This window comes from Oncorhynchus kisutch, linkage group LG14 (genome assembly GCF_002021735.2).
Source record: "Oncorhynchus kisutch isolate 150728-3 linkage group LG14, Okis_V2, whole genome shotgun sequence".
Classification (NCBI taxonomy): Eukaryota; Metazoa; Chordata; class Actinopteri; order Salmoniformes; family Salmonidae; genus Oncorhynchus; species Oncorhynchus kisutch.
The window spans coordinates 67,139,200-67,153,464 of record NC_034187.2 but is presented as its reverse complement, the minus strand read 5'-3'; the positions used below and the strand labels follow the sequence as shown (position 1 = coordinate 67,153,464).

At 44.0% G+C, this 14,265-nt stretch overlaps 1 protein-coding gene across 7 annotated transcripts in view; it reads right to left on the bottom strand.

Annotated features, from left to right (window-relative positions):
- LOC109903459 (triple functional domain protein) overlaps window positions 1–9,874 on the bottom strand; it is a 130,194-nt gene extending 120,320 nt beyond the window's left edge. For 5 of the 7 annotated variants that reach the window (XM_031788797.1, XM_031788798.1, XM_031788800.1 and 2 more), the window contains exon 1: window positions 9,480–9,874. In XM_031788797.1, the coding sequence (XP_031644657.1) occupies window positions 9,480–9,549 (70 nt within the window). In that variant the 5' untranslated portion in view covers window positions 9,550–9,874. Of the gene's footprint in view, window positions 1–4,089; window positions 4,231–9,479 lie in introns of all 7 variants that reach the window. The other 2 variants (XM_031788802.1, XM_031788803.1) reach the window with 2 other exon arrangements.
- Between the last annotated feature and the right edge of the window lie 4,391 nt (window positions 9,875–14,265).

Sequence of the window (14,265 nt, the reverse complement as noted above, 5' to 3'; positions counted from 1 at the left end):
ATGCTCACTTCCATGCACAAACACCCACAGAAGAGGGATGTATGATATTGGTTGTCAGTTCTACCCTCTGAGGCAGCGAGAGAGAGAACGTCAAAGTAATAAAGAGAGATGTTTCCTGTTTTTATCACAGCGCTGATATCAAAGAGGACACACACATACACTTCCACAGAACACGGACTGTGTGTGTTGTAGCGTGAGTCTTCTCCCATGGTATCACTGATGTCGGTCCCATACCTGCACTGCATGTTACCCTCTGTAGCTATACGGACCATAGAAATACAATGAATACAATGAATAGAACGGGCGTCCCAATTCAAGTCAATTACTTTGCAGACAGAGTTCAGTGTGTCAAATCGGAGGGCATGCTGTCCGGTCCTCTGGCAGTCTCGGGCCGACTCCCTGATCTCGGGCCGACTCTTTTCTCTGTGTATATCAATGATGTTGCTCTTGCTGCGGGCGATTCCCTGATCCACCTCTACGCAGACGACACCATTCTATATACTTTCGGCCCGTCTTTGGACACTGTGCTATCTAACCTCCAAACAAGCTTCAATGCCATACAACACTCCTTCCGTGGCCTCCAACTGCTCTTAAACGCTAGTAAAACCAAATGCATGCTTTTCAACCGGTCGCTGCCTGCACCCGCATGCCCGACTAGCATCACCACCCTGGATGGTTCCGACCTAGAATATGTGGACGTCTATAAGTACCTAGGTGTCTGGCTAGACTGCAAACTCTCCTTCCAGACTCATATCAAACATCTCCAATCGAAATCAAATCAAGAGTCGGCTTTCTATTCCGCAACAAAGCCTCCTTCACTCAAGCCGCCAAGCTTACCCTAGTAAAACTGACTATCCTACCGATCCTCGACTTCGGCGATGTCATCTACAAAATGGCTTCCAACACTCTACTCAGCAAACTGGATGCAGTCTATCACAGTGCCATCCGTTTTGTCACTAAAGCACCTTATACCACCCACCACTGCGACTTGTATGCTCTAGTCGGCTGGCCCTCGCTACATATTTGTCGCCAGACCCACTGGCTCCAGGTCATCTACAAGTCTATGCTAGGTAAAGCTCCGCCTTATCTCAGCTCACTGGTCACGATGGCAACACCCATCCGTAGCACGCGCTCCAGCAGGTGTATCTCACTGATCATCCCTAAAGCCAACACCTCATTTGGCCGCCTTTCGTTCCAGTACTCTGCTGCCTGTGACTGGAACGAATTGCAAAAATCGCTGAAGTTGGAGACTTTTATCTCCCTCACCAACTTCAAACATCAGCTATCTGAGCAGCTAACCGATCGCTGCAGCTGTACATAGTCTATTGGTAAATAGCCCACCCTTTTCACCTACCTCATCCCCATACTGTTTTTATTTATTTACTTTTCTGCTCTTCTGCACACCAATATCTCTACCTGTACATGACCATCTGATCTAATCTGCAAAATTGTAATTATTTGCCTACCTCCTCATGCCTTTTGCACACATTGTATATAGACCCCCCCCTTTGTTTTCTACTGTGTTATTGACTTGTTAATTGTTTACTCCATGTGTAACTCTTTGTTGTATGCTCACACTGCTATGCTTTATCTTGGCCAGGTCGCAGTTGCAAATGAGAACTTGTTCTCAACTAGCCTACCTGGTTAAATAAAGGTGAAATAAAAAAATAAAATAAAATAAAAATGATGGCATAATGGGTGGACTGGTAGGTTTATCCATAGCGAGTGTTCCCATAGGGGCAAAGCAGGAAGTCTAAGCAGGAAGTGTACCCATCAATCGGTGCTGTGAGTTTTTTGAATCAACTCAACTGACATTACAAACAAGCACATTCCATTGCGTCAGCCACATCAGGTATCATTTGAATGAAGATGCTACTTTACCATGGAAATGATAGCATCACAATACCAGGCAGCCATTGTGAGTGTACCCATAAATTCACAATACAAATTGCCCGCTTACAGACATTAACACCCACAATTGCGTCACCACCGAGGATCCAGATAAGGACACAGGTCAGCTGATAAGGTGTGAGAGTGTACAGTCCTCTATGTATACCGGGTGTGTACAGTCCTATGTGTATACCGGGTGTGTACAGTCCTGTGTGTATACCGGGGTGTGTACAGTCCTGTGTGTATACCGGGTGTGTACAGTCCTGTGTGTATACCGGGTGTGTACAGTCCTGTGTGTATACCGGGTGTGTACAGTCCTGTGTGTATACAGTCCTGTGTGTATACCGGGTGTGTACAGTCCTGTGTGTATACAGTCCTGTGTGTATACCGGGTGTGTACAGTCCTGTGTGTATACCGGGTGTGTACAGTCCTGTGTGTATACCGGGTGTGTACAGTCCTGGTGTGTATACAGTCCTGTGCGTATACCGGGTGTGTACAGTCCTGTGTGTATACAGTCCTGTGCGTATACCGGTGTGTACAGTCCTGTGCGTATACCGGGTGTGTACAGTCCTGTGCGTATACCGGGTGTGTACAGTCCTGTGCGTATACCGGGTGTGTACAGTCCTGTGCGTATACCGGGTGTGTACAGTCCTGTGCGTATACCGGGTGTGTACAGTCCTGTGCGTATACCGGGTGTGTACAGTCCTGTGCGTATACCGGGTGTGTACAGTCCTGTGCGTATACCGGGTGTGTACAGTCCTGTGCGTATACCGGGTGTGTACAGTCCTGTGCGTATACCGGGTGTGTACAGTCCTGTGCGTATACCGGGTGTGTACAGTCCTGTGCGTATACCGGGTGTGTACAGTCCTGTGCGTATACCGGGTGTGTACAGTCTGTGCGTATACCGGGTGTGTACAGTCCTGTGCGTATACCGGTGTGTACAGTCCTGTGCGTATACCGGGTGTGTACAGTCCTGTGCGTATACCGGGTGTGTACAGTCCTGTGCGTATACCGTGTGTGTACAGTCCTGTGCGTATACCGTGTGTGTACAGTCCTGTGCGTATACCGTTGTGTACAGTCCTGTGCGTATACCGTGTGTGTACAGTCCTGTGCGTATACCGTGTGTGTACAGTCCTGTGCGTATACCGTGTGTGTACAGTCCTGTGTGTATACCGTGTGTGTACAGTCCTGTGTGTATACCGTGTGTGTACAGTCCTGTGTGTATACCGTGTGTGTACAGTCCTGTGTGTATACCGTTGTGTGTACAGTCCTGTGTGTATACCGTGTGTGTACAGTCCTGTGTGTATACCGTGTGTGTACAGTCCTGTGTGTATACCGTGTGTGTACAGTCCTGTGTGTATACCGTGTGTGTACAGTCCTGTGTGTATACCGTGTGTGTACAGTCCTGTGTGTATACCGTGTGTGTACAGTCCTGTATGTATACCGTGTGTGCACAGTCCTGTATGTATACCGGGTGTGCACAGTCCTGTATGTATACCGTGTGTGCACAGTCCTGTATGTATACCGGGTGTGCACAGTCCTGTATGTATACCGGGTGTGCACAGTCCTGTATGTATACCGGGTGTGCACAGTCCTGTATGTATACCGGGTGTGCACAGTCCTGTATGTATACTGTGTGTGCACAGTCCTGTATGTATACTGTGTGTGTACAGTCCTGTATGTATACTGTGTGTGTACAGTCCTGTATGTATACTGTGTGTGCACAGTCCTGTATGTATACTGTGTGTGTACAGTCCTGTATGTATACTGTGTGTGCACAGTCCTGTATGTATACTGTGTGTGCACAGTCCTGTATGTATACTGTGTGTGCACAGTCCTGTATGTATACTGTGTGTGTACAGTCCTGATTAAGAAGAGACAATATGATCTACAGAAGCAGATCTGGTTCCTCTGAGGATATTAACATCAAGTCCTCTGTATCAATCAAGCAACCAATACATTCCATTAGATTTTTGTGTAGCATCATTCATATTGTATCACCAACTGAATGTTGCTGGAGTACCCCTGAAGTACCCCCTCATGTGCATTCTAGCAGTAAGCCTATGGTCTCATTGGTCGTCTCAAGTACCCCTGTGGATAGGCAAAGTACCCAGAGGGGTCCTAGTACCCCTGGTTGGGAACCACTGTGCTAAACTAGCATCGCACACACATACTGGTATCACACACAAACACACAGACCTTCTTTCTCTCGCCCCTCCATGTGTTCAAAAGGAGGTCGTCCCACTTTCACTCTTTCTTTCTCGTTCACTAACTTCTCTGGCGTGATTGTTAATTGGTGTGGGCTTGGGGAGAATGTGAGCTCTGGCTCAGTCTCTCACGCTGGAAAGAGAGAGATGGGGAAGAGACAGAAAGCGAGAGAAAAGAGAGAGAAAGACAGATAGAAAAGAGGGAGAGAAAGAGAGAGAAAGACAGAAGAGGGAGGGAAAGAGAGAGAAAGTCAGAGAGAGAGAAAGGATAGTTAAGTTATAATCATGTCAGGACCTTATTACAGTCGTGTTATGGGCTAAATGCGGTAATTGGTGAATTATACAACTGTAGTTAATCGTATTATCGTCGCCCTGCCTTGTTATAATCATGTTATAGGCATAGTCATGGATAGGCCTAGTTATGTAGTTATGAGACATCTCTTAGTCCTGGTTGCAGCTTTGCTCATATAGCTCAGTGTTTAAAGGTGTGCTGAGCTCATTTATTCACAGATCAACAGTAACTATTTTCCTTCACACATTCTTGTTTGTGATCGTTGTACAAAAGTCTGGGACGGTTGCGTTTTTCTACACAGAAGTCTGGATCCTCACAATGTCTGTAACAAAGAAAAGGAAGAGAGGGGCGATAAAAGAGAGAGAATGAGAGAGAGAGTGAAAGGAAGAGAGGGGCGATAAAAGAGAGAATGAGAGCGAGAGTGAAAGGAAGAGAGGGGCGATAAAAGAGAGAATGAGAGCGAGAGTGAAAGGAAGAGAGGGGCGATAAAAGAGAGAGAATGAGAGCGAGAGTGAAAGGAAGAGAGGGGCGATAAAAGAGAGAGAATGAGAGCGAGAGTGAAAGGAAGAGAGGGGCGATAAAAGAGAGAGAATGAGAGAGAGAGTGAAAGGAAGAGAGGGGCGATAAAAGAGAGAATGAGAGAGAGTGAAAGGAAGAGAGGGGCGATAAAAGAGAGAATGAGAGAGAGTGAAAGGAAGAGAGGGGCGATAAAAGAGAGAATGAGAGAGAGTGAAAGGAAGAGAGGGGCGATAAGAGAGAGAATGAGAGAGAGTGAAAGGAAGAGAGGGGCGATAAGAGAGAGAATGAGAGAGAGTGAAAGGAAGAGAGGGGCGATAAAAGAGAGAATGAGAGAGAGTGAAAGGAAGAGAGGGGCGATAAGAGAGAATGAGAGAGAGAGTGAAAGGAAGAGAGGGGCGATAAGAGAGAATGAGAGAGAGAGTGAAAGGAAGAGAGGGGCGATAAGAGAGAATGAGAGAGAGTGAAAGGGAGAGGGGCGATAAAAGAGAGAATGAGAGAGAGTGAAAGGGAGAGGGGCGATAAAAGAGAGAATGAGAGAGTGAAAGGAAGAGGGGCGATAAGAGAGAATGAGAGAGAGAGTGAAAGGAAGAGAGGGGCGATAAAAGAGAGAATGAGAGAGAGAGTGAAAGGAAGAGAGGGGCGATAAAAGAGAGAATGAGAGAGAGTGAAAGGAAGAGGGGGGCGATAAAAGAGAGAATGAGAGAGAGTGAAAGGAAGAGGGGGGCGATAAAAGAGAGAATGAGAGAGAGTGTGAAAGGAAGAGAGGGGCGATAAAAGAGAGAATGAGAGAGAGAGTGAAAGGAAGAGAAGGGCGATAAAAGAGAATGAGAGAGAGTGAAAGGAAGAGAGGGGTTCAGACAGAAATGAGTGACAGAACAAGAGTAAGACAACAAGAGAGACAGAATGAGAGAACGAGACAAACCGAAAAGGAGGAAAATATGGCTAGGCAGGTAGGTGCTAAATCTGTACGTGTTCTAACATGGCTAAGAGGTGTTATACAGGGGAAAGTGAGAGGGAAAACAACGGAGTATAAACCCTCAAACTAACAATATAGTCTAGCCTATAGTATACAGCAACGTTGATCGTGGAGGGAGAAAGCTTGAGTCTATGCCTATTATTATTAACTCCGATAGCCGGCCCGTGATTGGTCTGTGTCAGCACGTGGTCCTGTGTGACGACAAATGTAGTTGTAAGAATGGATCACTATTTAATTCTATATCTCGATTTGTAGCGAACTTTAAAATAGTTCACCATGGGGATCGAACAGGATCCTAAGAAACTCATTTTAGAGTCCAAAATGGACGTCAACATTTTTTGGGGAGACCGTTTCTGGCGATCGCAATTTACATAGGCTTTCTAGGGCAGACCAGAGATTTCTAGGGCAGACCAAAGCTTTCTAGGGCAGACCAGAGCTTTCTAGGGCAGACCAGAGCTTTCTAGGGCAGACCAGAGCTTTCTAGGGCAGACCAGAGCTTTCTAGGGCAGACCAGAGCTTTCTAGGGCAGACCAGAGCTTTCTAGGGCAGACCAGAGCGTTCTAGGGCAGACCAAAGCTTTCTAGGGCAGACCAGAGCTTTCTAGGGCAGACCAGAGCTTTCTAGGGCAGACCAGAGCTTTCTAGGGCAGACCAGAGCTTTCTAGGGCAGACCAGAGCTTTTGTCACCGGTAGGTTGCGACGCAGTAGCCGACCAGCAGAGCTTGTGACTTCACGCTTCAGACCGGACACTAGGGGCCTGGTCTATCTATCCATGTCCTTAGGACGTTGGGAAATGCCTTCAAAACTGGCCACTGGGGAGCAATAGTGAGTCCCATTACCATCAAGTAACCTTGGGTTTTGCAATGGCGTGGACTGGGGTGCCAGATGGGCTGGACTGGGGTGCCAGATGGGCTGGACTGGGATGCCAGATGGGCTGGACTGGGATGCCAGATGGGTTGGACTGGGATGCCAGATGGGCTGGACTGGGATGCCAGATGGGCTGGACTGGGGTGCCAGATGGGCTAGACTGGGGTGCCAGATGGGGTGGACTGGGGTGCCAGATGGGGTGGACTGGGGTGCCAGATGGGCGTAATCCCATGATTCTGGATTGGCATATTTTTTATTTTATGATAATCCCAAACCTTATTCAGAATGCGTGTCTAAACTTAACCCTTAACTTCAATTTGATGTTTGGAGAAAGGGAACGATAGAGTAGCAGAAGCAACAAAAACATTCTGAAATTGAAATGTGATGTTTGGAGAATGTCTAATTCTGCAGTGAGACAGAGCTTTTTGATTACAGAGATGATTGCAGAGAGGACTGTAGATGGCTTGAGTCTACTCCAGCACCAATGTGTATGCACACAAACAGACCTACAGAGACGCACACACACACACAAACAAACAGACACAACTCAACCTGAGCTCAGCTGTCAATCAGAGCTTTGTTGCCTGCAGTGATAACAGGGCACAGCTCTGCTGGTTACCAAGCATTCTCACAAGGGTGTCAAAACACTGCAATGACACCCCATAATAATAACCCAGAACAATCCAGCTACAAAGGATGAAACCAGAGACTGATATACGGTCGGTTTAGAGTTTTGTCCTCTAAAAGTTGGGGAAAGCTTTAGGGAAGGTAAGCTGATCTTAGATCTGTGCCTACAGGTAACTTCTACTGGAGAGAGCCAAAACACATGGGACAGAGGAAAAGCCAAAGGAACATGATCCCAAATAAACATTATAACCAATAAGGAAGTTACTACAACTGAGAAAAAAATAGGAGGAAGGGTTTGGGTAAATGTTTGGATATTGGTTAAGGGTTAGTCTAGTGGTTTAAATGGGATGTGGTTGTAGACTGGGACTGTCTATTACGAGGGCAATCCCAATCTTACCCTATGAGGTCCGGACTACTCCTGGTTTTCTCATGTATAAATAAGTCCCCTATTAGAGGGGAAGAATGATAAAAGCAATGGAACTGGCCTCGAGGTAGAGATTTGAATTTGAGTGTTTAAGAGGTTTCACTCAGAGCAAAATGACTGGAGCCATCATCACAGAAAAGAACTAACTGCAGCCATAATGCACATGCAGCACTTCTCATGTGGGTTATTATCAATAGATACAGCCAGAGTGGAGTCAAAGGCTGCGTCTCAACAGTCTACAGTTGCTTCCTCTCATCTTCTCCTTCAATGAGGTTGAGACTGACCAGTGAAGCCGTCAAACACACACACAGGGTAATGTCACTATCCAATCAACCCAATTGCCACCATTTGATTAGTCTAATTAATTGATTTGGCAATGGGGGTTTAGCACCTATGCACAAAACTATCCAGCTATAATGATAAGAACTAAGTCCCATTTACATTTTCAGCATGACTGTTGTATCAAAATCATACTAGGAATAAAACATTGCTACCTACATCTGGTGATAACCTCGAGTCAAAATTTGCTCATTTAATCAAGGCGCAGAAATCATCGACTGAAGTCTCGAATTAAGAAATGGGATAATGGAATAGAAATGGAAGAATGTCCGACTGGGAGCCTCCATATCCACGTACGAGTTAACGAGATAGTAATGTTATACATCTACTGAATCAGGATAGGCCCAGAAATAATGATTGCACATCGCTCAGCCAGCTAGCTAGCATGACTAACGTTAGCCGAGAAAATTGCTATGATCATCTTTTGCATTCACACATTGTGCAGTCACTAACGTTACTAATTTAGAAAATAGTCTCATCTGAACTGATTTATGCATCGTAAAGTAAATCACAATCAAGTGCATGCATCATATGCCTCAGGGCCACAGGGGAACCTTCCAGCTAGCCATCTAGCTAGCTGACCTAGCCACAGTCCAGAGAGCAAGAATGCATGCCACGCCACGGTATTGTTTACATAGCTAGCACGCTCGGATTGTGTCCTATTTTAACAGCACGGAAACGATTAGTACGTTACATGTTTTACTTAACAATCAACTCTAACGTTGAGCTGTTTCCATGAAATCTATCTAGCATTAGCTAGCAATCCGACAGTGAGCTTTTTGATGTCCCAGTCCATTCCATTGGCTATCTAATTAGCTGGCTAGCTAGCTTGATCGCTCGCGCACCTGTCGTTGTGATTTAGCTATTTTTATATAGGTAAATTGTAGTAAAAATCTTAGCTATGTATTCAATGTGTTTTCTTTGCATACGCCAAACGTAGGCACGATGGTTAGTTAGCTAATTTCGGCGTGCAGTCGGTTATAAAGCTAATCAAACGTGAGTTGGCTTGTGTCTGTCGACTGTGGGGAGTGGGGCTGCTACCGGAGTCGCGAGTTCTCCTACCTGGATGACATGGTTAGTTACATTATAATGAGTGTGTAACAAATGCACGACATCTCTCACACCATTAAATCTGCATAACAGCCACTGTTGTTCCGACCCATTATAGCTTCTACAAATGAGCAACAACACCTGGGAGAATGTTTAGTTGAAAACCTCCCCCACCCCACCAACGCGCCGATACCGAAAATACAGTGCTCAATCGGGAACAATGTCCCTCCATCTCGACTTGAAGGAGCGGCTCTTTTGCTGTCCCAGGCGTGTTCGTTTTCGGGCTTACCAGATTTAAAGAACGCCGCTATATCGGCCGCGTCCTTTGACGTCTCCTCCGCTCCGTCCCCAGAGCTCATGATGGTGGCCCAACTAAATTCCCAATGCGGTGGGGTAATTCCTGCCAACGTTATCAATATAAAAAATCTGTTCGCTTTCGGAAAGCGTCGGCCAAGACACAGGGGCGGGCAGGATCGCTCCTAGATGCTACTGCCATCTGCAAACCTCCATCTTGGGTAATAGCTACAAATGCACAGCTGGGAGGCCGCCGGGTTCCTCCTCCGAGTCGAAAGGAGAGTCGTTGTGGAGGGGGGCAGAGGGGCACGGGATTCGGGAAGGGATGGGTCTATGTTCGGTGAATCTCCGAGAGACTTCGGAAACGTGCAGACAGAGGACGGGCGATCGGGTTGACCCGTGACAACTGCAGTGTCTGTGAATCATTAATGGGTATGACAGCGATTTGTGCCTTTTTAAATCAGTGTGCACTGTGCAGATTGGCCTACAAGGTAAACATGAATATTGCATATACACAGTGTTTTGGATATCATGTTAGGACACGAATTAATGCTTGTGTTGATTGTTGATCTGATTCTCTCAAATACAAATGTTAGGTTGCAGAATAAACTAATTCGGATTTGGTCAGTGTGTAGCCTAACCAATAGTCATTTGAAAGGCCTACTGAAGACCCTATAAAGACAACTACAAGACAACTACAAGAATATCATAAGTACTTTAACTAGCCTACTCTCTGCAGGATTCGTTTAGAGTGAGATTCTATCTCCAGGCCATCAGACTGTTAAACAGTAACAACTAGCTGGCCCGCCCAGTACCTTAGTCACTGTTATGTACAGGTAACCACCTGGTACTCAACCCTTCACCTTAGAGACTGCTGCCCTATGAACATGGTCTTTAAACACTAGTTACTTTAATAATGTTTACATACTGTTTTACCCACTTCATACTGCATAATAGTCATGGCTCATCCTATATACAGTGCCTTCATAAAGTATTCACACCCCGTGACATTTTCCACATTTTGTTGTGTTACAGTATGAATTTAAAATGTATTAAATTGAGTTATTTTGTGTCACTGGCCTACACACAATACCAAAGTGGAATTATGTTTATATATATATTTTTACAAATTAATTCAAAATGAAACGCTGAAATGTTTTGAATCAATAACTATTCAATCGCATTGTTAAGTTCAGGAGTATAATTTTGCTTATACATAATAATAAGACTCACTCTGTGTGTAATAAGTGTTTAACATTATTTTTGAATGATTACCTCATCTCTGTACCCCACACGTACAATTATCTGTAAGGTCCCTCAGTCGAGCAGTGAATTTAAAACACAGACCAGGGAGGTTTTCCAATGCCCCTTAAAGAAGGGCACCTACTTGTATATGGGGGAAAAAGAAGCAGACATTGAATATCCCTTTGAGCATGGCAAAGTTATTAATTACACTTTGGATGGTGTATCAATACACCCAGTCACTACAAAGTTAAAGGCGTCCTTCCTAACTCAGTTGCCGGAGAGGAAAGAAACAGTTCAGGGATTTCACCAATGGTGATTTTTAAACAGTTAGAGTTGAATGGCTGTGATAGGAGATAACTGAGGATGGATCAACAACATTGTAGTTAACCTAAGTGACAGAGTGAAAAGAAGGAAGTCTGTACAGAATTCAAATATTTCAAAACATGCAACATGTTTGAATTAAGTAAAACTGCAAAAAATGTGGCAAAGAAATTCACTTTATTTCCTGAGTACAAAGTGTTATGTTTGGGGCAAATCCAACACATATCATGTTTTCATGCATGGTGTTGGCTGCATCATGTTATGGCTATGCTTGTCATCGGCAAGGTCTGGGAAGTTGTTTTTATGATATAAAGAAACGGAATAGAGCTAAGCAAAGGCAAAACCCTAGAGGAAACATGGTTCCGTCTGCTTTCCTACAGACACTGGGAGACAAATTCACATTTCAGCAGAACAATAACCTCAAACACAAGGCCAAAAATACACGGAAGTTGCTTACCAAGACAACATTGAATGTTCCTGAGTGGTCTAGATACAGTTTTCACTTAAATCTATGGCAAGACATGAAAATGGCTGTCTTGCAATGATCAACAACTAACTTGACAGAGTAGGAATAATTCCAAAAATAATAATGTGCAAATATTGTACAATCCGTGTGTGTAAAGCTCTTAGAGATGTACCCAGAAAGAGCTATAATCGCTGCCAAAGGTGATTTTAACATGTAACGTAAACTCACCCCATTCCGTACAAATGTGCGCAACCGCAACATTCAAACGAGGCTACAAAGAAAACTAATGGGACTGTAGCGACTGTGTTGACGTCAAAATCGGGGGTGTGAACTAGGTTTCTATTCAAGCGTTGATCGACATGGTAATGGCTCTATAGTATTGGAGAAAAGTTGAAAAAACGGACTCTCCGTTACACCGGGACGTGTCATGTCGTAACGTACAGCAAGCATAAAGCAACTATTTCTGTCTTACAATCTCTCTCCATCAGGTGTAGCACTTCTCTCATCCTTTAAAAACAAGAAATGGACAGTGACGGGGGTAAGGGGGGATACCTAGTCATCATCATTGCATGCGATCATCATTCTCAAAGCCGCTGTTTACTTCTATGATCACTTTAACACCTTCCTAAAAACCCGATTCAAATTTGACACAAACCTTCAAATAGGTATGTAATGACACATTATATAAACTCTTTATAGTGTTTTATTTAAATTTTAGAGGCGATAAGGTGATAAGTTGGACAGATCGAGTGAAAAAAAGCAATTTTCCCACACAACATCTGTCCTTCTCACTATCACGCATTAGTTTCGCTTCCCCACCCGGCATTTTTAAAAGGACCCGACGGGGCTCATTGCCTTCTTGAATCATGCAGAAACGGGCAGCGTGGGGGTCATGTAATTGATTCTGTTGGAAAGGGGAGAAATTGTGCTTTACAATGGTATTGACATTACAGTTGATCTGGAAGTATTACGTTTTTGGGGCGCTAAAATAAGGACAATTGTACGGACCAAGCCGATATACGAGTTTACGTTATTGACTCAGAGGCTGAATACTTCATTAAGATATATTAGTGTTTCATTTTTCTTCCACTTTGACATTATAGAGTATTTTATTTAGATCTTTGACAAAAATGTACAATTAAATCCATTTTAATCCCACATTGTAAAATAACAAAATGTGGAAAAATAAATACTTTCTGAAGGCACTGTAACTGCTCTGGTCCTGGAAACATACAGGGTGTACAGGCTTTGGTTCCCCGCTCAGCACTAACCCAATGTATTGTTCAAATGCTTGGATGAATGAAGGTTTACATTGAACAATGCTCCCTGCAAGATCAATTTCAGAACTGATTAATGTGTCCCCTTTATAGCTAATGCTCAGTGTTTAGATTAGAAAATGCTAAATAAATGTTTGTTGTGTGTTGCATCAGGATAACTGTATAAGGTAGCACACCTTTCCTGCAGTCAAATGACCAAAGCACCCTCTAGTGGCCTCATGGGTGGAATATTATACATATTTTTCATAATTTCATAATAAATTAACATTAAATGTTTTTTAACAAAAAAAGTCTGGTGTCTATGTCAAAGGATTTTGTTAAATTTCAGTCTTCTATGGTGCACACTACCGGTCAAAAGTTTGAGAACACCTACTCATTAAAGGGTTTTTCTTTATTTTTACTATTTTCTACATTGTAGAATAATAGTTAAGACATAAAAACTATAAAATAACACATGTAGTAACCAAAAAAGTGTTAAATAAATCAAAATATATTTGAGATTCTTCATTTGCCTTGATGACAGCTTTGCACACTCTTGGCATTCACTCAACCAGCTTCATGATGTAGTTACCTGGAATGCATTTCAATTAACAGGTGTGCCTTGTTAAAAGTTGATTTGTGGAATTTCTTTCCTTCTTAATATTTTTGAGCCAATCAGTTGTGTTGTGACAAAGTAGGGATGGTAAACAGAAGATAGCCATGGTAAAATGGCACCGAAAGAAATGGCAGCAGTTGTACGGGCACCAAACCAATTGTGCTATTATGTATTTTTTTTATTTGTAACTTATTTTGTACATAATGTTTCTGCCACAGTATCTTACGGCAAAAAAGAGAGCTTCTGGATATCAGGACAGCGATAACTCACCTCAGAATAGACAAAGATTTTTTCTTCAACAAGCAGGACGCACAGGATGTACTTGGAACACCCGACAATGCCAACATCCCCGTCATTGGCAAGAGAAAGCAACGCAGGTGCAGAGGACACAGAGCAGGGTGCCTTGTAAGGAGCCGCAAACGGCGAGTGGGAAAGCTGCGGTTACCGACAATTTTACTTGCTGGCAAACATTGGACAATAAATTAGATGAGGTACGATCGCGAATATCCTACCAACGGGACATCAGAAACTGTAATAACTTATGTTTCACAGAATCGTGGCTTAATGATTACATGGATATTCAGCTAGCGGGATACACGCTGCACCGGCTAGATAGAACAGCACACTAAGACGAGGGAGGGCGGTCTGTGCATATTTGTAAACAACAGCTGGTGCACAAAATCTAAGGAAGTCTCTAGATTTTGCTCGCCTGCAGTAGAGTATCTTATGATAAGCTGTAGACCACACTATTTGCCAAGAGAGTTTTCATCCATACTTTTTGTGGCTGTTTATTTACCACCGCAGACGGATGCTGGCACTAAGACCGCACTCAGTCAGCTGTATAAGGAAATAAGCAAACAGGAAACCGCTCACCCAG